The 23,166-nt window shown below is 56.2% G+C and overlaps 9 protein-coding genes across 9 annotated transcripts; 7 read left to right on the top strand and 2 right to left on the bottom strand.

Annotated features, from left to right (window-relative positions):
• Positions 1 to 2,134: 2,134 nt before the first annotated feature.
• J3D65DRAFT_670262 (alcohol oxidase p68) lies at positions 2,135 to 4,552 on the top strand (the record flags this gene model as incomplete). The annotated part of the gene is made up of 9 exons (XM_066803276.1): positions 2,135 to 2,187; positions 2,241 to 2,330; positions 2,382 to 2,644; positions 2,692 to 2,872; positions 2,920 to 3,176; positions 3,235 to 3,415; positions 3,465 to 3,649; positions 3,700 to 4,348; positions 4,414 to 4,552. 9 exons carry the CDS (start codon positions 2,135 to 2,137, stop codon positions 4,550 to 4,552), a joined length of 1,998 nt encoding a protein of 665 aa, XP_066652410.1.
• On the top strand, positions 4,513 to 5,374 carry J3D65DRAFT_64834 (uncharacterized protein). The gene is made up of 4 exons (XM_066802383.1): positions 4,513 to 4,596; positions 4,627 to 4,676; positions 4,753 to 4,842; positions 4,934 to 5,374. Exons 2-4 carry the CDS (start codon positions 4,643 to 4,645, stop codon positions 5,293 to 5,295), a joined length of 486 nt encoding a protein of 161 aa, XP_066652411.1. The 5' UTR covers positions 4,513 to 4,596; positions 4,627 to 4,642; the 3' UTR covers positions 5,296 to 5,374.
• J3D65DRAFT_593934 (uncharacterized protein) lies at positions 5,113 to 9,360 on the bottom strand. Its single transcript, XM_066797817.1, has 2 exons — positions 8,649 to 9,360; positions 5,113 to 8,599 (listed from the first exon to the last, which is right to left on the bottom strand). The coding sequence occupies exons 1-2, from the start codon at positions 9,153 to 9,155 to the stop codon at positions 5,453 to 5,455; spliced, it is 3,654 nt and encodes a 1,217-aa protein (XP_066652412.1). The 5' UTR covers positions 9,156 to 9,360; the 3' UTR covers positions 5,113 to 5,452.
• A 125-nt stretch (positions 9,361 to 9,485) lies between these two features.
• Positions 9,486 to 11,393, top strand: J3D65DRAFT_634090 (ADP-ribosylation factor family protein). The gene is made up of 6 exons (XM_066801188.1): positions 9,486 to 9,922; positions 10,094 to 10,166; positions 10,221 to 10,240; positions 10,330 to 10,392; positions 10,502 to 10,573; positions 10,624 to 11,393. The coding sequence occupies exons 1-6, from the start codon at positions 9,873 to 9,875 to the stop codon at positions 10,895 to 10,897; spliced, it is 552 nt and encodes a 183-aa protein (XP_066652413.1). The 5' UTR covers positions 9,486 to 9,872; the 3' UTR covers positions 10,898 to 11,393.
• A 755-nt stretch (positions 11,394 to 12,148) lies between these two features.
• Positions 12,149 to 13,796, top strand: J3D65DRAFT_670265 (uncharacterized protein; the record flags this gene model as incomplete). The annotated part of the gene is made up of 3 exons (XM_066803277.1): positions 12,149 to 12,580; positions 12,633 to 12,764; positions 12,813 to 13,796. 3 exons carry the CDS (start codon positions 12,149 to 12,151, stop codon positions 13,794 to 13,796), a joined length of 1,548 nt encoding a protein of 515 aa, XP_066652414.1.
• On the top strand, positions 13,580 to 14,939 carry J3D65DRAFT_66850 (uncharacterized protein). Its single transcript, XM_066803125.1, has one exon. The coding sequence runs from the start codon at positions 13,845 to 13,847 to the stop codon at positions 14,817 to 14,819; it is 975 nt and encodes a 324-aa protein (XP_066652415.1). The 5' UTR covers positions 13,580 to 13,844; the 3' UTR covers positions 14,820 to 14,939.
• Positions 14,940 to 16,170: 1,231 nt separating this feature from the next.
• Positions 16,171 to 18,691, bottom strand: J3D65DRAFT_634094 (uncharacterized protein). Its single transcript, XM_066801189.1, has 3 exons — positions 17,132 to 18,691; positions 16,882 to 17,048; positions 16,171 to 16,642 (listed from the first exon to the last, which is right to left on the bottom strand). Exons 1-3 carry the CDS (start codon positions 18,472 to 18,474, stop codon positions 16,584 to 16,586), a joined length of 1,569 nt encoding a protein of 522 aa, XP_066652416.1. The 5' UTR covers positions 18,475 to 18,691; the 3' UTR covers positions 16,171 to 16,583.
• A 76-nt stretch (positions 18,692 to 18,767) lies between these two features.
• On the top strand, positions 18,768 to 21,535 carry J3D65DRAFT_634097 (uncharacterized protein). Its single transcript, XM_066801190.1, has 3 exons — positions 18,768 to 19,634; positions 19,688 to 20,015; positions 20,066 to 21,535. Exons 1-3 carry the CDS (start codon positions 18,889 to 18,891, stop codon positions 21,062 to 21,064), a joined length of 2,073 nt encoding a protein of 690 aa, XP_066652417.1. The 5' UTR covers positions 18,768 to 18,888; the 3' UTR covers positions 21,065 to 21,535.
• Positions 21,536 to 21,553: 18 nt separating this feature from the next.
• J3D65DRAFT_634099 (uncharacterized protein) lies at positions 21,554 to 22,805 on the top strand. Its single transcript, XM_066801191.1, has 4 exons — positions 21,554 to 21,584; positions 21,695 to 21,942; positions 22,005 to 22,407; positions 22,486 to 22,805. Exons 2-4 carry the CDS (start codon positions 21,748 to 21,750, stop codon positions 22,503 to 22,505), a joined length of 618 nt encoding a protein of 205 aa, XP_066652418.1. The 5' UTR covers positions 21,554 to 21,584; positions 21,695 to 21,747; the 3' UTR covers positions 22,506 to 22,805.
• Positions 22,806 to 23,166: the final 361 nt, after the last annotated feature.

Genomic DNA, 23,166 nt, shown 5'->3' on the forward strand with positions numbered 1-23,166 from the left:
TACGGTTTGACGTGGCCATCACACAATTCGCTTCCCTCGTCTCGCGGAGCAAGAACCCTGGTTTGTCTGCCGTTTAGCGTCTGCGGAGTCTCTTGCCCTGAGACAAGAGTCTTTGAACAGATGTGCGAAAACGAGTCGTCATTCCACGGCGGAGCAGAATTTTAACTTGGCGACTTGCTTCTGCCCAATCGATGACGGGCCTCCTGTACCGAGCCACCGGTCAAACTAAACCGCTACAATAAGGTTGCGCTCAAGCTTCCGCGTGGGAAGGCAACGCGGTTGACGTCTCGCGTGCAGAATTCGGAATGGCATCAAATCAGCCAATGCCTGAACTGTAGCCACTATTGCTCTACAATTTTTCGTCGCGAAGGTCTTACTCGGGAACGTTTAAGGAAGAAGTAAAAGCGAAGTGCGAGGATATCAATGTCACGGTAGATCCCGTACGCCCGTCGGCAAATACGATGTCTGGCAGTAGTGGCCTGCAGGACCAGTGGCAGGATTCCCATCTATGTTGAACAGAGCTAACGAGATTCGCAGTTCTATGAGGGGAGGCTCACATCTTGAAAGATTCCACCAATTGAATCAAAACCGCAACTCAAGCAGTTTGAACTACGGTTAGAGCACGTTGCGACTGCGTCAGACTCGGTCCGCCGGCGTCCGCTTCGTACTCGACCATCTCATTTCCTTGTCATGGGGTCAATTGCATAGCCCTCCTTCTCCCAATGATACGGATGTCACCTCGCCACCCAAGCTGGTTTGATTGAACACGAATGGCTTCTCTTACAGTAGCGGTTCATCCCTTTGAGCGGCAGCAGGTGAGGACCAAACGCGTGTACAGACATGCTAAGCTGACTCGCCAGCTTGGTGTTCAATGGGCCGGAAGGTCCAGGAGAAGCCTTGGTTGATGGATTTAGCTGCAAAGACCAGGATTCTTCCCCGCGTTTTGCTCAGCATTAGCCTTTACCCCACACCCAGCCACCACACCCCAGTTTTGGCCTACGCTGCCGGGCCCGCCCAAAACCTTAACTTCAGGATGGTGCTGTTCAGCATGTTGCAAGTGGACAACAATGGCGGGCGAAACCGACCCTAAGCGACGTGGGCGGTTGATCAGGACTTCTTCTTCCGACGTATCCTGTCATGAGGGTACACAAAATTGGAAGAGAGGGCAAGCTTAATGCGGGGAAATAAGCTGAGGCGCCTCCCGCTAGAAGCTCCCCCTGTCTCCCGCGACTGGGGTTTGACGTCTGTGGGGAATTCCGGGTACCCGCTGCATGGGACTGACATATTTGAATGCGGGGCCGGAAACACCCAGTGAAGCCTCAGTGTGGTCAGAGAAGTCTTCAAAGCTAATAAACGGTGGCCATTCGACAGTAATCGGTGTTCTCGTCGAAGCTGTATGCTGTTCTCTCCGTCATTCCTCCAACACAGCCGCGCATACAACCGCTGGCAAGTGGGTCTAAGGGGGTCTGCAGAGCTAGCTCAAACAGGGGTAGCTGCGTATGATCACTCAGGGTGGCTACTCGGGTGGCTTAGGGAAAAAGACATGGCTCATCCTTGCCAGTATCAACTCCACCTCAACTCCACTTCAAGTCAAGCCGCAGGAGGACTTTGCTAGAAATCACTTGGAAGCCATCGTATGGGGCAAGGCTTGTCGACCTTGGCACCAACAAGTCGACAGGAACGTCAGAGACCCGGGAAACGGCTTGCGGCATGTCACGTCCCAGGGGTCCATCTCTCCAGTAAAATGCCGCCAACCTCGAAAGCGCCGGCCACTCCCAGTTTCAACCCTGCTTCTGGAGCGGGGGCACAGGGCTTGTGCGGCGCTCAGAAGGACTTCTGGCTGGCCTGGCACAGTCTCCACGCATCAGCAGGAGCAGTAGGCGCTCCCCATGCCATCCGGACCTCGACAAGATAACTCTTGGGCTCACAGGGTTGATACTGGCCCTTTGTCAGCCGCTCGCCGCTGCTTCCTTCGTGCCGAAGATCGAACGAGCGGGGTTGCTGAGGAGATAAATATGGCTCCGCACCTTGCATCTGTCTTTGATCTAGGCCTGGGTCGAATTCTGTGAATTGCCCTCCTGCTTTTTGACACAACTTTGCACTTTTCTCCTAGTTTGTTTCAACAAGATTCATCATGACGATTCCAGACGAGGTTGACATTATTGTCGTCGGTGGCGGCTCTTGCGGGTAAGACGTGCTGAACCAGTAACTCCCACACCCACGTCTAACAATGATGGCAGCTGCGTGGTGGCTGGCCGGCTGGCCAATTTGGACCACAGCCTTCAGGTGATGCTCATTGAGGGCGGTGAGAGCAACCTGAACAATCCTTGGTAAGTCGAAAGTTGGTCGATGATTTGGAACCGGAGCTGACTTTGGAAAAGGGTGTATCGACCTGGTATCTACCCACGGAACATGAAGCTCGACAGCAAGACTGCTTGCTTTTATGAATCTCGTCCCTCCGAGTGGCTTGCTGGTCGTCGGGCTGTCGTTCCTGTTGCTCACGTCCTGGGAGGCGGCAGTTCCATAAACTTCATGATGTACACCCGTGCCTCGGCTTCAGATTACGATGACTTCCAGGCAAAGGGATGGACCACCAAGGAGTTGCTCCCTTTGATGAGGAAGCACGAGACTTACCAACGTGCCAGTAAGCTTAGAGCCCCCACGAGGTAACGTTCTCAACTGACGGCGCAGGCCAAAACCGGGATATCCACGGATTCGAGGGCCCCATCAAGGTTTCATTCGGCAACTACACTTACCCGATCATGCACGACTTTTTGCGTGCCGCTGAATCGCAGGGAATCCCGACCACTGACGACCTCCAAGACCTCGTCACTGGCCACGGTGCTGAACACTGGCTGAAGTGGATCAATCGGTATGTCTTCTTGCGTCGTCTAGTTTCGCAAGCTAATATGGTGTCAGTGACACTGGGCGCCGATCAGACTCGGCCCATGCCTACATTCACTCGACTCGGTCCCACTACTCGAACTTGCACCTTGTGTGCAACACCAAGGCCGACAAGGTGGTCATCGAGGGCGACCAAGCCACTGGCGTGCTCACCGTCCCCACGAAACCCCTATCCCCTGACCAGAAGCCTAAGCTCTACAAGGCTCGCCGGCAAATCATCGTCAGCGGCGGCACTTTGAGCTCGCCTTTGATTCTCCAGCGCTCTGGAATCGGTAATGCCTACCATGTGCGTTTGTGCCCTGGGACGATTTTATTGACAGGATGCAATAGGTGACCCGGAGAAGCTCCGCAAGGCTGGCGTCCGCCCCATCGTCAACCTCCCCGGTGTTGGTCTCAACTTCCAGGATCACTACCTGACCTTTGCACCTTACCGTGCGAAACCGGACACCGAGTCGTTTGACGATTTTGTCCGCGGTGACCCGATCGTGCAGCAGAAAGTCATTGATCAATGGTCAGTTGTTTGCATATGCTTGCCGAGAATGTTACTGATGTTTTACCAGGAACCTCAATGGCACTGGACCCATGGCCACCAACGGCATCGATGCCGGTGTCAAGGTCCGTCCTACTGAGCAGGAGTTGAAGTGGATGGACTCTTGGCCGTTCCCCGAATTCAGATCGGGATGGGAGAGCTACTTCAAGGACAAGCCCGACAAGCCCGTCATGCACTACTCGGTCATCAGCGGCTGTAAGAAGTCTTCTTCTTTGCCTTCCCGACCTCAGCTAACACTGCAACAGGGTATGGCGACCACATGCTCATGCCGCCGGGCAAGTTCTTCACCATGTTCCACTTCCTGGAATACCCCTTCTCGCGTGGGTCGACGCACATCACGTCTCCCGACCCATACGAGACGCCCGACTTCGACGCAGGCTTCATGAACGACCGCCGCGACATGGCGCCCATGGTCTGGGGCTACATCAAGTCGCGTGAGACGGCGCGCCGTATGGACGCGTACGCAGGCGAGGTGCAGAGCATGCACCCCTTCTTCCCGTACGACAGCCCGGCGGGTGCCAAGGACATGGATTTGGCGACGACCAACGCGTATGCTGGACCCAACCACTTGTCGTCCAACATCACGCACGGCAGCTGGAGCCGCAAGCTCGAGCCGCCGGCGAAGGCTGCACCTGAGGTACACCTCAATAACAACAAGGCGCACATCCGCGGGGATCTCCCGTACAACAAGGACGATCTCCTTGCTGTCGAGGAGTGGGTCAAGCGCCACGTCGAGAGCACCTGGCACTCGCTCGGTACTTGCTCCATCGGCCCGCGTGGCGGCAACAGCATCGTCAAGCATGGTGTCCTCGATGAGCGCCTGAATGTCCACGGCGTCAGGAACCTCAAGGTTGCTGACTTGTCCGTCTGCCCCGACAACGTCGGCTGCAACACGTAAGTTCCTCTCTACGCTTCCTCTCCTCTTGCCCAAGAACCATTCAGCTAACACTTGCTGCTAGTTACTCGACTGCCCTCCTCATCGGCGAGAAGTGTGCCGTTCTCACCGGCGAGGACCTCGGCTACACTGGCGCCGCTCTCGACATGAAGGTGCCCAACTACCACGCCGTGAGCGAGGTCACGCACCTGTCGCGCTTGTAAGCGCTTGAGTGTCTGCAAGAACGGTCGACCCCATGTCGAAGGAGGTTGTTGACGATGACGACGCTGTGAATGAGTTGATGTTGACGAGTGATGAGGAGAAAGCGGTGTTGTCTTGTTGTTGTGAGCCGGGTTGAAGTGTCGATGATGAGGTCGTGTTGGAGGAGGAGGAGGAGGAGGAGGTCGCAAAAGTACCGCTTGCCGCCGCTGCCGTCTTTTCGCCCCTATCCGTTACGTACGTCGTCGGTTATCTGCTTTCACCCACTGCAAAGTGCGGTCACGAACCAAACACAATATTGAAAGCGAGGAGGACGTCAACCGCAACCGGTTGACTGCACAAACCTTGTCCCCAAGCCCCACGCACCCCCTTCCCTGTCTCTTTACATTTCTACTTCAATGATACTATGATGATGGCTTCCCGTCGGTCTCTTCCCTCGGCGCCGCGCTTTGCCTGTGTGCGTTTTGGAATGGCTGTCGTTTTCAAGGCTTGGCTTGTTGTGGTGGTTTCGTTGGTGGTGTGGTATGTAGTCTATTCAGCAAGTGGAGTTGTCTTTCTGCGGACTATTTCGCCGATGCTCAAGTGTGTGTACACTGCGCTGATGCAAGTCCTGTTGTACCATGGCGAGATGTTAGACTGGCCATGTATTGCTCTCAGCCAGCCCTCCGACAAACTCTGCAGGCACCAGATTGGGGGATTGTATGAAGTCCACATGGCAGAACGCGGGGAAGCGATGAACAAAAAGTAAGTGATGCTTTTGCAGAGTGCTAGCCACTCGATATGGAACCCGAAGACTACCCAACCAACCCATGTATATACACCGAACCCCTTGTAAATGCGAAAGCTCTCGACCCTGCCAAACTTCTCTAAATCTCCTCCATACTCCGTCTCCCACGTCCCGATGCTCACGGGTCGACCTTGAACTTCATCTTGACGCCCATGGCCGCCAGCTCGACATCCAAAAACCGCAGGACGCCCGGCACGGCAACGACAGCCACGTCCTCGCCGCCGACCCACCGGACGCCGTGGCCGTCCTCCCAGACCTCGCTCTTGGGCTCCCAGCCCTCGGCGCGGTGCGCGCAACGCCTGCATCGGGTGAAGCCCGAGCCCTTGCGCATGCGGCCGTAGAGGCCGACCGTCGGCGCCGTCGACAGGAAGCTGCCGCACTGCCGGCAGATCCAGGCCTTGGCGTAGTCGGAGCAGTTGAGCAGACGGTCCTGCAGCAGGTGCGCCGTGCCGTGGGCCAGCAGGGCGTCGCGCTCCATCTCTCCGACACGGATACCACCACCCTTTTTACGGCCCTTGATGGGCTGGCCCGTGAGCGCGTTGGTTGGACCTGTCGTGCGCACTTGGTACTTGTCGTTGACCATGTGACGCAGACGTTGGTAGTAGACGACGCCGATGTAAATGTCGGCGTGCAGTTCTTGACCAGTGATGCCACTGTACATGGGCTCGTTGCCGTAGTAGTTGTAGCCGGCGGACTTGAGCTGGTTGCCAAAGTAGTCGACCGCGGTGTTCTCCTCGTCGAAGTGGAATGGCGTCGAATCTTGTGCGAGGCCGTGGAGGGCACCAGCCTTGCCAGCGAGCGACTCGACAAACATACCAATGGTCATACGGGACGGGAAAGCGTGAGGGTTGATGATGACATCGGGCTGCATACCCGACTCGCTGAATGGCATGTCGACCATGGGCCACTTTTGGGACATGACACCCTTTTGGCCGTGACGGGAAGAGAACTTGTCACCAATGACGGGAGAACGAGGGATGCGAATCTTGATGCTGATTGCCTGGAAAGGGTCGTTGCCGCCCTCAGTGCCAAGGAGACGGACTTCCTCAATGAATCCGTCTTCGTCGTCCTTGTATTTTTCAAAGTGGGTTTGAGCGTCGCGGTTGACGTAGGTATTTGTGGCCGAGTCGAGAGAAACATTGTGGTAGGCGCAAAGAATATCGCCCTTCTGGACCAGAGTACCGATAGATGGAAGACCGTCATCGTCGAGCTTGGTCCGCCACTCGGCCTTGATGAGGCCGTCTGGAGCAAAACCGAAGAGCTGCGTGATGTTCTTGCTTCCCTTGTTGCGTGCATTCTCGCTCAAATCGACCTTTTTCGTCTTGTAGATGGTACCGTGTCCGAAACCACGCTCATGGGCCGACTTGTTGATAATCATGGCGTCGTCCATGTCGTAGCCGGTGTAAGAAATGACAGCGACAACGGCGTTCATTCCGTTGGGGAAGTTGTCAAGGCCATACTCGTTGTGGAGTGGCGGGCGGACCACCGGAGTCTGGCCAGTCTGTAGCCTGTACGCCTTGTTGTCCGTACGGTAGTGGAGCGACGTTCCCGGAGTACCCATCGACTGCTTACCCATCTGACACTGGTACATGTTACGAGGCGACTGGTTGAAGTCCGAGAAGGGCGTCTGGTTGGCAACAATGGAGAGAATGTTCGTAGGATCGTACTCTACGTGTGTAGAGTCACCAGAGACGATTTCCGGTTCCGTGCAAGCAATCGACATGAATGGTTGTTCGAAAGGACCGACGTAGTCAAGCTTGCCAAGAGGCAGGTACTTGACTGGCCTATACATACGGGCAGATTGGGAGAACATATATACACCGGGGTACTGACCGCCGGTAGAGCTTGGGATGTAGCCAATCTCAAGTTCCGTGGGGACGCCGTGGCTTCCCTCGACCTTCCAGTATCGAATGGTGTCCGCAATCACCTTGGATTGCGCAGGAGAGCAGAATCCCAGTAGACGGCCGTCGAGCTGGACAACGACACTGTCCTCCAATGTGGCGGCAGAAACGCTCGAGACACCAAGTTGTGCCACCAGGCTGGGGATGGCCGAGGCATTGACGTCGGAGGTGGAAATCTTGCAACAGTGCGCAAGATGGTTGAGCAGACCACAAGGACCACCATCGGGAGTGTGTACAGGGCAGAGGAAACCCCAGCTCTCTGGCAAGAGTTTTCGGACCGTGGTTGTCTTCAACTCGGCGAAGAAGCTGCCTCTGTGGACCATGCGGAAGTGCGAGATGAAACGGTAAAAGTTGATCTTTTCCGCGACGACGGTGTAACCAGAAGTCTGTTGAAGATCGAGGCCACTGGTACTGACAAGGTTGCCAGTGGAAAGGAAGTATTCCAGAGCATTTCCAATGTTCTCGTTTGTCCGTCTCACTATCCTGCCGATGAATTCCTTGTGAAAGTCCTCGTCCGTGAATGGTCTGTTGCCCTTGGACCGAGACCAGTCTGCCGCAGCTCCGCGAATGGACATGAGCCAATCCTCAATCTTCTCCTTGATGATCATGCCGTAGAGGAAACCACCGAGAAGAATTTCCTGGTTCTGTACGGCATCGGGGTTGTCCACCGTGCATTCGCCCTCGACAAGCGAGTAGAGTTTCCTGACCATGAAGAGGAGCATTTTGAACTTGTCGGCATCTTGGCTCTCGGTGACGTTTGAGGATCCCAGGTGCGGCAAGACAATTCTCCTCAAGAACTCGGTACCAGCGTCCTCGTCCGTCGTGTCGTCTGGAACTCCGAGCACCACCTTGAACTTGTTGCCAAGATAGGCCCGCGTCTTTGCCTTGGAATGCACACCGTACGCCTTGTACGTGCGGAGCAACAGTTCCACGCGGTCAGTCACAAACTGTTTGTCTGTCAGACCCTTGGAGTTGGCCTTTCCAACCAGGCCCTCGAAAATTTCCCTGTCGTTGGTCTCGGCCAATGCCTTGAGAATCATCATGACGGGTATCAAGTATTCGTTCTTTCTCCACGAGAAGCGGAAGGTGACGTTTCCATCGCTAAGGTAGTGTAGCACGTTTGTTTGCGACGTCTGATCAGGGCGCACCGAGCGGATCTGGATACCGAACTTGGTGTACGACGGACCGCGATTTGTGAAGGAGGGCCGGATGATGGCCATGGGGAAGTTGCGCTTGCCAACAATGAGCATTCGAATGAGCTTTTCGTTGCCGTTGACGATGAAGTAACCGCCCAATTCCTCAGTCTCTTCCTTGGCGTCAACCAGCTGGGCCGGGGTCATGTTTTGCAGGTGGCACTTATTTGTCTGCTTGCCGTTAGCAAAGAGTGACTTCTGAAGGTGCACACAAACATACCCTGAGCATAATGGGCACCTGTCCCAGCTCACGGATCGACTCGTGCCATTCGCCATTGTTGACGCGCCACTCCAACCTGGCCCTCAGCTTTCCTCTGTAGGTACAATGCCTCTCACGGCACTCGGACGGCAGGATGTTGCGGTTCTTGACGGAAAATTTGTTGGTGGCAGGTAGGGCGGATTTGTCCAAAAAGACGTCGCTCACGCGCAGGCTCAGACGATTGCGGGGAGCTTCGCGGTCCTCGGGCTTCAGGTATGGGTCGCCGTCGAGAAAGGTCTTGATTCCAATGTCCTTGAGACCCCTGTCGATGAGTCCATTCTTTACGAATATGGCATTGAAGGAGTCGATGTGCGGTTCGATGGCAGCAGCAAGGGCCGGGTACGCGGTATGGTCGGTGGGCGGGTTTTGGAAGAGCTTGTGCCTGCGCACAGTGTCGTATTCGGTGGACCACTTTGTGTTGGTCTTGGACCTGGAGCTGTGACGCGAGGGGGCCGCGGCGGGGGCCATTGCTGCCGTGGTGAGGGAGGGAGAGAAAAAGTACTGGGGTGCTGGGATGGCGGGCCGCGCTGAGGGAAATGGCGCGGCGGTGGAGCAGCCCAGGGCGCAGGGCGAGGGAAGCAGCAGCGGCGGCGGCGGCGGTGGAGGGCCAAAAAGCACGCTGAGCCTGGCAATGTATGGGGTGCCGTGGGCGTGGGCGTGGAGGAGGGCGTCGTGGATTGAGGGTTCAAGAAGCAAAGGAAGCACTTTTTCAAAATCAACCGCGGCGCCACGGGCACGGGCCACGCGTGGGTGACGGGCAGTCCGTCTTCCCGCAAATCCAAAGCCAAAGCGGTGCAGCTCCGCGCCGCCCACGCCCACGCCCACTGGACCTGGCTGCAAATGGCTGTGTCGCTCAGTCCAGCGTCTCTTCTCTGCAACAAGCTCTGCTCCATTTCTAACTGCTAAGAGCTTACGACACCCGTACCCGACCGTCGCCCTGCCGCCTCGCCCAACAGCACAACGCATCCCCCCAGCGGCCAACCAAAGCGCCAGCGAGCTCGACTGGAAGCCCCGCACAGCCAGGCCATCCCGGGCTCACTCGTCGCCTTCGTCCTCGCGCTCCCACCAGCGACGGGCTCTCCCGCTCCGCAGCATACCTACCTGACCTGACCTGACCTACCTTAGCTGCGCTGCGCTGCGCTCTGCTGTTGCCAACTCTACTGAAAGAAGCCTCTGCCCTTCGCCATGGCTGGCTTCTTTAGACGCATCTATGATTGGCTGCTGCGCCTATTTTGGTGAGTCCATGTCCCGTCTGCTCGCATCACGTCGTCATGTCCGCCAGCCTTCGGCCCGCCCAGCCTGCTCGGCCTCTTGTCGCCTCGTGCAGTGCAGTGCAGTGCAGTCCAGTCCACTGAGACAAGCTCGACTCTGTGCTGTGCTAACCATGATGCCTTTGTGTCCACCAGGGCGACCGAGATGGACATTACCATGATCGGGCTGCAAAACGCCGGCAAGACGTCGCTGCTGAGGGTTCTGGCGGTGAGTACCACAATGCCCATGGATGGTAAATAATCAGAGCACTGACGTGACCAGGGCGGCGAGTTCACAATCGAGTGAGTGCACCAGAGACCCCTTCCTTCAGCTGTGTGACGGCGCTGGCACGCGTCCATGGGCAAATTTCGGCTGACGCTCCAACTTGCAGCTCGATTCCCACCGTGGGCTTCAACATGAAGCGAGTCCAAAAGGGCCATGTGACCTTGAAGTGGTATGTATTGCAAGGATGTTTCCGAGGGCCGTCATGTGCCTTGCCCAATACGCAAGCTGGGCCGGCGGCTGCTGAAAGCATCGGATGCTGATTCTTTTGGGCACATCAGTTGGGACCTCGGAGGCCAGCCAAGGTTTCGCTCCATGTGGGAGCGGTACTGCCGGGGCGTCAACGCCATCGTGTATGGTCCCTCTCAATGTCGTCGGCATTCGTCGTGCTCATTGGTCGCAGATTCATAGTCGATTCGGCCGACAAGGACGCGCTGCCGGTTGCTCGAGAGGAGTTGCATCTCTTGCTTGAGAAGCCCAATCTGGAGGGCATTCCGCTACTGGTGCTTGGAAACAAGTCTGATCTGCCAGACAAGGTTTCGGTCGACGAGCTGATCGAGGCCATGGACCTGCGCTCGGTATCACATCGCGAAGTGAGCTGCTACGGCATCAGCGCAAAAGAAGAGACGAACCTGGACGCGGTTCTGCAGTGGTTGATTGCCCGTGCCAGCAGATAACGTGAGAGCGCGCACGCCTCCAAGTCCGACCGCGACGTCGTTTGCGCATGGGCCGAGCGATTCGGCGATGATCATGACCAACCCATCCACACCTCTAGCCTACCATGGATACGGCTGTCAGCTTTATACGACATGTGGTAACGAGACACGACGTGACGGAAAGAGAAAGCAAAGGCCAGCAATGGTCGCCCACTTTGATTCTTCATCTCCTCGAGCGCAAGCGTTTCCTTGTATTTTAATTCGACTTTGGCTTGCTTGAGCTTGGAAACTGTGGATTGGAACGAGAGTGGCGCAGGCGATCAAAGGAGAATTGCTCGATTGGGATGGTGGCGGCCAAGGGAGGTTGGTAGAAGTTATTCAGTATGTCTTCCGGTAGCATGCAAGAGGCATTCCTAGGGAGGCGGCGTGGCACGGCCGGCCAGCCAGCCAGACCGAGCGGACGTCGTGGGAGCTTGAGAGCAATGTAGGCCAGATGGGTTTCCAGCATGAAGCAGACGAGACCAAGTGACGAATGACGGCGGCAGTCGTCGAACCAGAGTCAATTGACGAGGAGAGAAGAGAAAAGAATTCCAGACGCGGCCGTGGAAGAAGAGGAGAGGGCGCATTGAGATATTTGACCCAAGCTGCGGTATGCACTGCAACGCGTTGCGCCATGATTGGGCCGCTCATCCTCGCCCGCTTCTCTCCAGACGGCGACCCCGGCGCCGCTCCTCAGCCGCCTGCGGTGCGGTGGGTGCTCGACTCCACCACCACCACACCACGTCAACTTGGTTCTCCAACCTGCCCATATCCATCTGAGACAGCAGCCAAACACGGCCGTTATGCGTCTGCCAACCACGCCATGCCACTGCCACTGGCGCTCGCGCGTGCATCTTACCGGAAAATATGTCGGCCACTCTTCTTGACCACGGCCCAACGGCGCAACCAAGACGACTCAACGCCTCCACCTGTATGCACCCGAATCCGGACACACCTTGTATGGTCAGCAAGTCATTCGTTCATCGACTGCAAGCCGCCAAGTTTGCCGTGCGTCTGTTACTTCGTCACGAGTCAGCCTGCTTCAATCCCACATCGACCTGTGGACTGAATTTGACATGGCAACAGGAGTGGTATGGAACCGGCTATAGTGGCGCCTCCCGGATGGAGGAATTGCTCCCGCAACTCAAGGGACTGGGAAGTCTTCTTGACAGTCCCCTTCTTATCCCCATACTCCTTCTTGGATGCGATATACGCCGTACTCAGGAATTCTGCATGAGTGAGATTGAGCCACGGCTCTTGCAGGTCGAAGAGGTGCTCCGAGTCACGCGCCCTGGCCAGATCACCGGGAAGATTGACATTTTGCTACATGAAAAACATGGCGAGGACGGGGATTACACGCCTTTGCCATTTGATGAGGATAGGCCCTACTACCAAAGGAAGCCAAAGATGATCAAGCTCATGACCGAAATCAACACGCTCACGACGGAGAATCTGATTGCTCTCAGTGTACCTTCGTGGCAAATGCGTTTCGCTGGATTCCTGAAAACTTTTCTTGACGAACCATCCAAAATGTCTACCTCCCAGTACCAATTCTCCCGTTCAGAGGAGATGGATGACATGATGAATCATTTCGCGTCCGCTGCTGCCAACAACATGGACCACATACAACAACTCAAATCGAGAATGGAGCTGCAACTTCAAGTTGTGAGTAGACGCTGTACTTGAGCTGTCCTTGAGGTGCTGACCTTTCAAAAAGCTATACCAGTTTATGACGCAAACCGATAACCACCTCCACGCAACTCTTGCTGCTGCTGCGACGCGTGACAGCTCCGCCATGAAGACGCTCGCTTTCCTGACTGCTTTATTCCTCCCAGGAACATATGTCGCTGTATGTGATCAACCCCTCCCTTCCACTGTCTTCCGTCTAACCTCGTAGACTCTCTTTTCAATGGACATGTTCAACTGGAGCGGACCCAAAGACGCAAACGGTGGTACAGAGACAGCCACGACGACCACAGTCAGCTCGAGCTTCTGGATCTACTGGATCGTCACGGGCATTCTAACCTTCGCTGTCATTGGGGGATGGCGTATATGGTGGAAGAAGGAAAATGGTCGGCATACGGAGCAATACAAAACATTCCTTGGCATGCTGGACAAGAAAAATGACGAGCGCCCCCTGGAAGACGACTGCACAACCAACGGCTGTCATGCGGCTCGCGAGGAAAGCGAGGATGACGACGGCGAAGAAAACGAGTGTCGAGGTCGTGCCAAGTTAAGAGGCGGTGCCGGTAGCAATCCTGTCAACTGGCTTTTGCGAGCTGGCCACGCACTGGGTCTCGAAAACGGTGACCTGCGTTCAATCAGGAGCACCACGGACGCTAGCAACGAGGCAGGTCCCTCGGATGCTCAATCCGATCTCGCTGTGGACGTCGAAGCCGGACTGGAACGCCCAGACGAAATGGACATTGACCATGAGCCCGAGTATGAGCAGCATCCGGAACTTGAGCTGCAAGAAAAGATCCCGCCCAAGAGCCGGCGCCGCTACAGCCACAGCCTCTCTTCGCGCCATCGCTATCCGTATTACCTGAAGCGCGAACCTGAACGATCTGCCTCTTCCAGTGCCGTTTCTTGCACCGAACCAGTCCTTGAGGACACGGGCGGCGATGCAGAGGCTCCGGTGTTGCCTTTGCCTGCCACGCCTCCATTGTCTCCTCACCCTGATCCTCCTAAACACCCATGGACCTGGTGCATTGATGATTCAACCTTCAATCCGAAGCCGTCCGAAGTCCCTGGGACAGAGGATTTTAAAGCTTTGGCTGAGCCAAGACTCGCGACAGAGCAGCACGAAGTCAAGGACTCGCCATGCTCTTCTGCTGCTACATCGTTGATGTGCGTCAACAGTCCCGGTCATGTGCAATAATTCCCGGACGACCAAACAAAGATAGCAGGTGCAGCGAACCGCGAGTTCATGACTAGCAAACGCGGTTCGAACAACGGCGAAAGCAAAGAGTTGATGGACGGGGTGTCCATTGGCGAGACGCGCGATTTGAGGAAGACGGCGCGCGTGATGACAGTGGCACAGTATGAAGAAGCACGTGTACAAGCAGAAGAGCCAGAACGTTTGAAGTCATATACTTTACCACCACCTCTCCCTCCTCCTTTTCACACAATGAAAGTGAGCATGCGGTGTGGCGTCAAAGATCATCTGGAGCCCGGACAGTTGGAAGGCATCAGACAAGCTGCTATGTTGGGGGAAGAAAGAGGGAGGGAGGGACGGCAGCAAGCGTTCGGAGATCAACTCGAGGCTCAACTGAAAGAGCAGGAATCCTTCCCTCCTCCTGATGCAGCGCCATCACCGCAGTACTTCACCGACTTCCTGGCCTGGCTCGAAAACCCATCTACCAAAGCAACGATGGGCGCCGAGCCATGGGAATCTGCGAAAATCTCAGCACAGGGGGGAGACTGGGAGGGGCTGGAAAATCTCCAATGTTTTCTCCATCGGTGCGACTATGAGAAATCTGACCAATGGCCCTCATACCGTTATTGGCAGATGCTACACTCTGCTCCAAGGGTAATATGTGAAAGGGTCAAACGCAACTGTTCGCGGCGAAATCGAGGAGTCACACAACCATCAATCGAGCGGGAAGCGCGAGCAGAAGTAGTTGGAAGCCAATCCTCGAGTTCTCTATCGCTACCGCTCACCACCGAGCCGCAGAGCGTCGACTCCACCGTTCCGCAAGGACCAACATGTTTCTGCGGATGGCACTCAAACCCAGGGCCGCAGGGCGAACTACCTGTCCCTCACGACCCGCCCGTGACACTACCATCCAGACTATTAGCCACATCCTTCTCACCCCCATCGCCCTTCAGGGTTCCCGGCAGAGGCGACAACAACGCCAACGATGGCGGGCCCAAGGGCAAAGAAAAGCAGGAACAGAACTAATACGAGGGAGAAGCGCAACTTGCGTCAGGAGAAGAACGCCAACACCACTCACACGCATTCCAGCAGCAATCCACATCAGCGAATCCCCACGGCGGCATACTCGACGGCTTGCCCGTCACGCCAATTCCAACGCCAACACCAACGCCAACGCAGCAGCTGCTCGACCCAGCACCCGCCGAAGTCCAGCAGCGCCGCGACCGCCTGGCAACGCACCCGCCCGTCGTGCGGCACCTGGCGGAGATGCGAAGGCAGGCACTGCGGCGTGGGTGGACTGCGGCACAGATCGGCCGCTTGAGGGAGTGGCATCTGGTTCGTTTGGCGAGGCAGTGGTGGTGTGTGCAGCAGCGGCAGTTTGTGAGGCAGGGGAGTGGGGTGGTGGTCGCGGCGGCGGCGGTGGGGCTTATGCCGGGGGTTATGTCTGATGGTGGTGGTGGTGTTGTTGATGGGCGAGGCGGACTGCACTCTGCTGCCCAGCAACATCATCACCATCCGCTGCTTTCCCTGACGCCGATCACACCAATTCCCCTCTGTGGCCTAGATTTTGACATCTCGACAACGTCGGCTGCCACGGAGCAGCGCCGTGAGGACGCAGGAAAACGAGAGAAAGGAGACGACCAGGTCCAGGAGCAAGAGCAAGAGCAAGACCGCACACGCACCGCAACGCAGCAGCAGATGGAGACGCTCAAGGCCATGGCGAGAGAGGAGGAAGAAGATGGGCCATCCCACCAAGCCCAGCAGCAACAAGAGCAAGGAGCAGCATCGCCGCCAGACTCTCCCCTCTTTTTCCTCCCAACATGACCGCAGGCGTCGGAGCAAGCCGCCACGAGCACCAGCACCCTGCCATTACTGATGCCGCGGCACCCAAAAACAACAGCACCATCGCAGGCGCACCCGTCCCCGTTGCCAGCAGCAGCCGCTACTCGCAGTCCACGGTGGCCGGCAACGGTGGCAGTATTCGCTGTTCCCAATCCTAACCTTTCTTCGGCAGTGGCAGACGCGGATGACGACTTTTTCTGTGCCGACGCCGACACGCGCGCCGACACGGGCTCTGTGTCAGATTCGTGGTCTCCTGGAGGAGAGGACGCTGTCTAGCAACGGGGCTGCTGGGCATGCATGGGGAAAGGGGAGAGTGTGGAGGTGAGAAGGAGTAGACGGATAGGGCATGAGTGCGGCGGTTGGCAAGCTGAGGTAGGTAGGTAGGTGGACGGTTGAGGCCAGATTGTTCAGTTCGAATAGATGGAACTCGGCGGCGCACGCATCTGTAGTCTGTGGCATTGGCTAGAACAACACAGCTGCGCGTTGGAATGACGCCAGATACTCGTTGAAGTTGCACACTTCATCGTTCGTTTGACTCATGTTTTTGCGTTGGTAGGTATCTTTAGTCTATTGTAGTGACAGACGGCCGGACAAGGAACCTAGGGAATCAAGATATTTCCATTGCTTTTGTCTTCTCTTTCGAGTACGCTTCCCCCTGTCTGTCTGTCCATAAAAGCCCCATCCAAGGAGAGCGCCGGTACCCTGCCAGCACAGCCCAGCCCAGCCCATCCATGTATATTTGTGCGCGCCACCTTGCTGTATGTCTGCCAACCAATTACGCCATAATGCCGTCACCGCTAACATCATCTACATTTTTTCCAAGACGCCATTTTCTTTGCATCTGCTGCGTGCATGAAGTAGTTCCTCTCTTTTGACGCGCCGTCTTGTTTCCCGAGTCTTGTGATTCAAAAGCGCGGGTGCAAAGTTCAAAAAAGATTAAAGAAGAGTTCAACTGCTGTTGTTGGCGCTGACGTCTGCGTCGCCGTCTGTTTCTGCGTCCTTTTCCTCTGCGGTGAGGACAAAAAAGCATCAGTGGATTGTTGCTTGCAGGCGAGTAGTGGTGTACGAAGGGGAGACGTGGGGAGAGAAAAAGGGAGAATGACAAAAAGGAAAAGAAGCAGACTCAAACGAAGCAAACATGAAAAACTCCGCAGACATGAATGAAGAACAAAAAAAGGGCAAGTGCAATCACAAGGACAATGATGATGGTCAGGAGATGAAGCCTAGGAAATGCCCGTCTTCATACCGAGACCGTTGCGAATCTTGTCTTCCTGCCGGACGACGCTCATGGGCAGGCTCGTGCCGATGCCGAAGAGGACGAAGGCGGCCCATTTCCAGCGGAAAGGGTTGACGAGAATCGTAAAGACGAACCAGTAGAGAAGTTCGCTGTAAGTGAAGAATTCAAAAGCACCGCTAGAAGTACGTAAAGGTTAGTTTTGCAAGTTCAACGAAAGAAGGCAAGAATCGGGAAGGGATAGAAATTGTAATATACGCACCCAGGAGCCCGTGATTTGATCCACCGCGTCATGTCGATCCACAGCTTCATCAGGCGCTCTTGTGGGCGCGTCAGCGGATCCACCAGGTACATGAGCAGGAAGCGCGTGTAGATGCCAATGTGGTAGTTGCCCACGGTGCCAATTGCGTTGACGTAGGTGCAGTTGTTGCAGCACACATCCATGCGGCCGGGCGGGAATGTTTGCAGGTACCAGTTCGGCGGCTCATACGGTTCTTGGAAACAATCGTCGGGCAGGAATGATAGACTTGGTCGCGTGAAACCTGTGGCCATGATGACAATGTCGCCCTCGACGAGACGCTCGTGGCCCGGCCCGTTTTTGGGCACGCCTTGGGATCGATGGTTGAATTTGATGCCGTTCTCTTCGAATCCCAAAATATCGCCGCGCAGCCACTTGGCTTTCCCGGAACGCACGAGCTCTAGGACGTCGTTGTTTACCATGGGGGTTTCTTCGAAGAGGCCTTTGCTGCCCGGCGGCGGGGAAATGTCCTTGAGGTCGCGGTAGAAGAAGAGGCGTAAAATCTTTTCGGGAATCCAAGAGAGAACGGTTTCGGAACCGAGAACGTTCATGGCGAGCAGCATGTCGACGACTGGGTTCCGCGGGATGATCCATTTCTCGGAGCGTGCAAGAACAAAGGCTTCTTTGGCGTCCTCGGCCACGACGAATTCGAGAGCTTCAACGGCACTGGCTCCACCACCAACGACAATGACCTTCTTGTCCTTTGCAGATTTGCCATCGAGATCGGATGAGTGGTAGATTTCTCCCTTGAACTTTTCCTGGCCTGGGATATGCGGCATCTTTGGGTCACCGCAAGTTCCAACAGCAGCAATGACGCCGTCGAAGCGACCGTTGGAGGGGTCGTTGATGATCCAGCGGCCCGACTTGTCCTTGTAGACTTTGGTGACACGGTTGTCAAATTTGGTGTGCTTTTCCAGGCCGTAACGTTCCCAAAGCTCGGTGATTTGGCTCACGATTTGCTGGCGATCCGGATAACCATGGCTCCATCTGACGGACGGGTGGAAGCGATACATGAGGCTGTGGATTTGCAGGCCAGACGTGTTGTTCACTTTGCTCCATATGCCACCTAAAGTTTTGCGGTTGCCGGCTTCAAATATGGTACAGTCGAATCCATGGCCGACGCAGTGCGACGCGGCAGACACGCCAGTCAAGCCGGCGCCAATGATGGCAATTTTGGGCCTGCTAAGATTGGCATTGGGAGGCGGAGGAGTGGGAGACAGGAGCTTGTCGAGCAGGAATTGAAAGACGTCGAACAGGAAGAGAATGGGATGAGAGAGGAAGCGCTGTATCAAAGCAGTGATTTCCATTGCGAGTGACGGAGCCCAATGGAGCGGTGGAAAGAGGGAGAACGAAGGTGGAGACAGAGAAACAGCAGACAGCGGGTCTAGGAATAGGTGCAGACGGGAGGCTACATGTAATGTAGGAGTTGCATCAGACTGAACTGAACCAAGCTTTTTCGAAACGTGCCGGCACGCAGACGGACCTGAGCAGGGCGATGACGTCGCTGCACAGGCGGAAGGGAAGGGGCCCGGGGAGCTGGGTGCATGTGAAGGAACGGAAGCCGCCCGCGAGTCAGCCTCAGGCCTCTCTGCTTCCCACAAGCAAACGCGCCAGACTTTGGCAAACAAAGAGGAAAATGCAACAAAGTGCACAGCGTCGTTTTCCAATTGAAATGGACCTTCTCCTCATCATGGCACTGCACCCACAACATCCACGAAACCATGGCCTCGTCGCGTCGCAGAGACCAAATGAAACCCTGGGCGGGTCATGGAGCTCAGACCGGGTCCCAGCTGCCGTCAGACCCTCGACTCGACCATGCCGCCGCCTTCGCGCTCGACACTTCACCATCCCAACCTCTGGACGACACTAACACCGACGCCGACGCCGTTGGCCAAGCTCTCGACCAAGTCAATTGCGATCCCCAAGGCTGCCCCTACATTGACCGCACCGACGCGCGCCTCATCCTCGACGAGCTCTGGGAAACTACTGCACCGCATCTGCCCTACGACGCACTCCTGCCAAACCGTCTTCAGCCGCTACTGCTTGCGCGCATCCTCCACCAGCGCTTCGGGCCCCACCAGTTCGTCGACCTCCTTAGCGTCATGAAGCCTCAAGCCACCCAGACGGTCGACAAGTTCCTCCTCGAAGTCGGAAATATTCTCAGGGCAAAGGATGGAGACAGGCTGCAGGATTACTTGGTCTTTGAGCCACGAGGCGGAGGGTACCCCCCAATCTATACCCAGATGATTGTTGAGATCCGGGAATCCTTCCCCAAAGGCACAGAGGACGCCCTCGAGGAAAAATGCAATCGAGCTCTGCCCGGACTTCTCGAGTTGGAAGATGGCTCCTCTTGGTCCGCTTTCATCCGCTTCATTGCGCAATACTTTTGTTTTCTTCGAGACTTGGATGTCCAAAACCTGGCCACAAAGCAGCTCGAGGCCTACAACCTCCTCTCTGAGCTTGTGCAGTAAGCCAGACCCTTTCGATCATGCCATTCGTCCTGTGCTGATGCCTTCAAAGAAAATGCACCAGCGCACTCGGCCACGGATCAATGGGAATCATTCTCCTGCCCACTGTCCTGGCATGCTCCCGCATGCTTGCAACCCTTGCAATCACCCTCGATAAACGACCAGAGCTTCTCGGGCATATCCAACAGTCGGCGGGTAGCAGTGGCGGGGAGGAGAAGCAGACATTGGGTGAGAGGGCGGTCGACGTCCTGCGAGGCGCATTCGTCACCTGTCTGAATGACCGAAGCGGCTCTCCAGATGGGATCAAAGACGGCAAGCCAGAAGGCAAGCGCGTGGGTATCTACAAGATTGCCAACCTCTGCCTTAAAATCCTCTTTCAGGTGAGAAGAAACACGATGCGGTCAGAACTAGTGATTAACAACTGGCACAGTCTCGTCGGTCTCGGAGCGCAGAAACCATCTTCACCAACATCCACAACCAGTCTCCGCCCCTGGCCATCTACCCCTGGCCCGAAAGAGTCACTTACCTCTTCTATCTCGGCCGCTTCCATTTCTCCAACAGCCACTTTCATCGCGCACAGCTTGCCTTGCAGGCAGCGTATAATCAGTGTAGCCCGGAGCGGTTCAAGCAGCGTCGCATGATTTTGATCTACCTCATCACGTCCAACATGATCCTAGGACGGTTTCCGTCCGAAACTCTTTACCAGCAGCCCGAAGCAGCAGGACTTCGGGAGAGATTCCAACCCATTTGCCGAGCCATTGCCAAGGGAGACTTGTGCAGATTTCGGCAGCTCACCGACATTGAAAAGGGCGAGCATGCAGACTGGTTCCTCTATTTTCGCATCTTGCTGCAAATTACGAATCGTTGCGAGGTTCTCGTCTGGCGCTCTCTAATCCGCCGGACCTTCATCCTCCACGGAGACAAGGGCGACGTTGCATCTCGGAAAGCACCAACTGTCGACCTGCAAGACCTCGTAGTGTTGGGTCGTTTCCTGGAGAAGAAGTACGCAGTGCCCGAAATGATTACGTACAAGGGCCCTGGACAGAGACATCCAAACTGGGCGTTCATGTCCACCAAACCGGCCAAGAAGGACCTCTACATAGATCCTGATTTCCGAGGCGTGCAAGGCATCGAGCCGGAATTCCTGGAGCCAGACATGGACGAAGTTGAGAGCATGGTTGCTTCACTCATTTCGCAGGGACTCCTCAATGGATTCATCTCGCACAGGCAATCGCGGTTTGCGATAACGGGAGCAAAGAGGAAGGGTGCACTTGCTGCGGGATTCCCCAGCCCGTGGCAGGTCATCAAGTCGAGGAACCCAGATGATGTTCCGGGCTGGAAGCAGCAGAGTGTGGCGCCAGGAGCAAATGCGTTTGGGGGCGCGAGAGTAGTGCGGCTAGCCGGAGCAGCGCCTGTTGGATCGGGCTAAGGGATCAGTGGGTTCCTTGGGAGTGTTGGAGATTCTTTACGAGATACCCATGGCGCTTGCATTATTGGAGATTTGAGAGCTGAGAGGCTCGTTCATGTACAATGGGTTCGCATGGTGAAAACGGCGCCTGAGCGATTGAAAAGCGATACCGGGAGGTACAAATCAAAGACAGTCGGACAATGTGGAGTGAGCACGCCCACAGCCCCTGGATCCGCGTGCCTGGATTGAGTGATTGCGTACAGGGTGGCTAAATGGTGGAGGCCGCCTGGATCTAGAAATGGGCATCTGTGGCATCTGGATGGCAAGCGACATGAACAAATCATTACGCAGGCGAGCGAGTCTATGATGTCGCAAGGGCGGGGAAAGCTAATGGCATGCCGTTTTGTGGGCCGACATTCTCACTTGTTGGACACATGACGTCACTGGCACTTGCCAGGTACATACATATTCAAAGACACTTCTCCGCATGCAGCAATTGTCTTGCACTCTACCACAACATCCCAATCTTCACATCACTACTGTAAGTCTTGTCGCCAGATTAGAAGCACCAGGAGCAAGAATCCCAGTTGAGCTGGGAGCTCCCTGATGCAACCAACAGTCAAGCATTGAACAAAGCTCACACCCCAGCAGCCACCACTTGCACGAGTGACGATTCACGACTCTCTTACATCCAACGCAACACCATGGCCACCTTCAGCAACGCAGACACTGGCAGCAAGCCCGCAGACCCCTATGTCCAGGCCAACACGCAGGAGCCCGACCTGAAGACCAAGGTCACCGACCTGGTCAACTTTGCAGACAAGCACAAGTTCTGCATGCTGACGACGGTGCAACACGGCGGCCTGCTTGCAAGCAGAGCAATGGCACTTGCAGCCAAGGTTGGTGCCGCAGAAACAAGCTCAAGCAGCAAGCAACAGCCAAGCTCACGCAGTGTTTCCAGGAAGCCAACGGCCTCGACCTGCTGTTCCACACCAACACGGAGAGCGGCAAGACGGACGACATTGCGAACGATGCCGATGTCAACGTAGCGTTCATCACGCCGTCGGGCGAGTGGGCGTCGATCAGCGGCAAGGCGAGGGTCGAGACAGACCGCGCAGAGGTCAGGAAGTACTACTCGCCGGCGCTCAAGGCGTGGATTGGCGACTTGGGCGACGGAAAGCACGACGGCGGCCCCGAGGATCCGCGGATTGGCATCATTCGCGTGCAGACGGTGACTGCGCAGTACGCCATCAGCAACAAGGGCATCGTGGGCAGCGCGGTCGAGTTTGCAAAGGGCGTGGCATATGGCGAGCCGCCGGCGGTGAACAAGCTGCGGAAGATTTCGGTCGAGGAGGCGTCGCTGTGTAAGTTTCAGAACCCATGATGCGAGGTTGGTTTGGTGGTGATGAAGGCAGCGAAGGGGTGGCTGACATGATCTTTAGGGCGCTCGAGCCCGCAGTAGGCCAGGTACCGTGGGTGAGCGGGATGCGAGTCAGGGAAGCCGGGGTCGGGCCTGTTCAGCCAACGGCGCGAGGCCGGTGGAGATGATGGACCCAAACGGGACTAGCAGCGCTTGCTGAAATGCAGATGGGCATTAAACGCCCAAGAATGGAAATTTTGCGTCGACAGCCTCCATGTGCCCGACCAGCGCCCGCCAAGCTGCGGAATCATCATGTGTGAAGAGACCAGCAGTGGCAGATAGACACGGCGACCGTGACAGAGATATTGTTTCGGGGCCGTTTGCTGAGTGTTTGGCCAAGTGGACGGGCAAGTTCCCTGCCCTGCCCTGCCCTGCCCTGCCACGGGTCGGCTCACGGACAGCACACGTCCCCGTCGATCATTGATGGACGACATCAGATGCGTAAGCCGAGCATTCCAGCGGCATGGAAAAGAGCAATTGATGGCCAGCCGCCAGAGCAGCTGCGCTACGTCTCAGTCATGGTGTTGCAGCGGCGCATGGAGCGTACCGTGGATGGGCAGCTCGTGCCGTCGTGTTTTGGCGCCGTCAGTGGCCCAATCGGGCAAGGCGCCAGGGTCGGATGCTCTAATTTCCTGGGGCGCATGCTCGCATCCTACGAATACACCCTCACGCTCGTCATCTTCTCTCTTCTCTCCCTTCTCCC

Source organism: Phyllosticta citribraziliensis (assembly GCF_038025025.1).
Source record: "Phyllosticta citribraziliensis strain CPC 17464 chromosome Unknown J3D65scaffold_10, whole genome shotgun sequence".
Classification (NCBI taxonomy): domain Eukaryota; kingdom Fungi; phylum Ascomycota; class Dothideomycetes; order Botryosphaeriales; family Phyllostictaceae; genus Phyllosticta; species Phyllosticta citribraziliensis.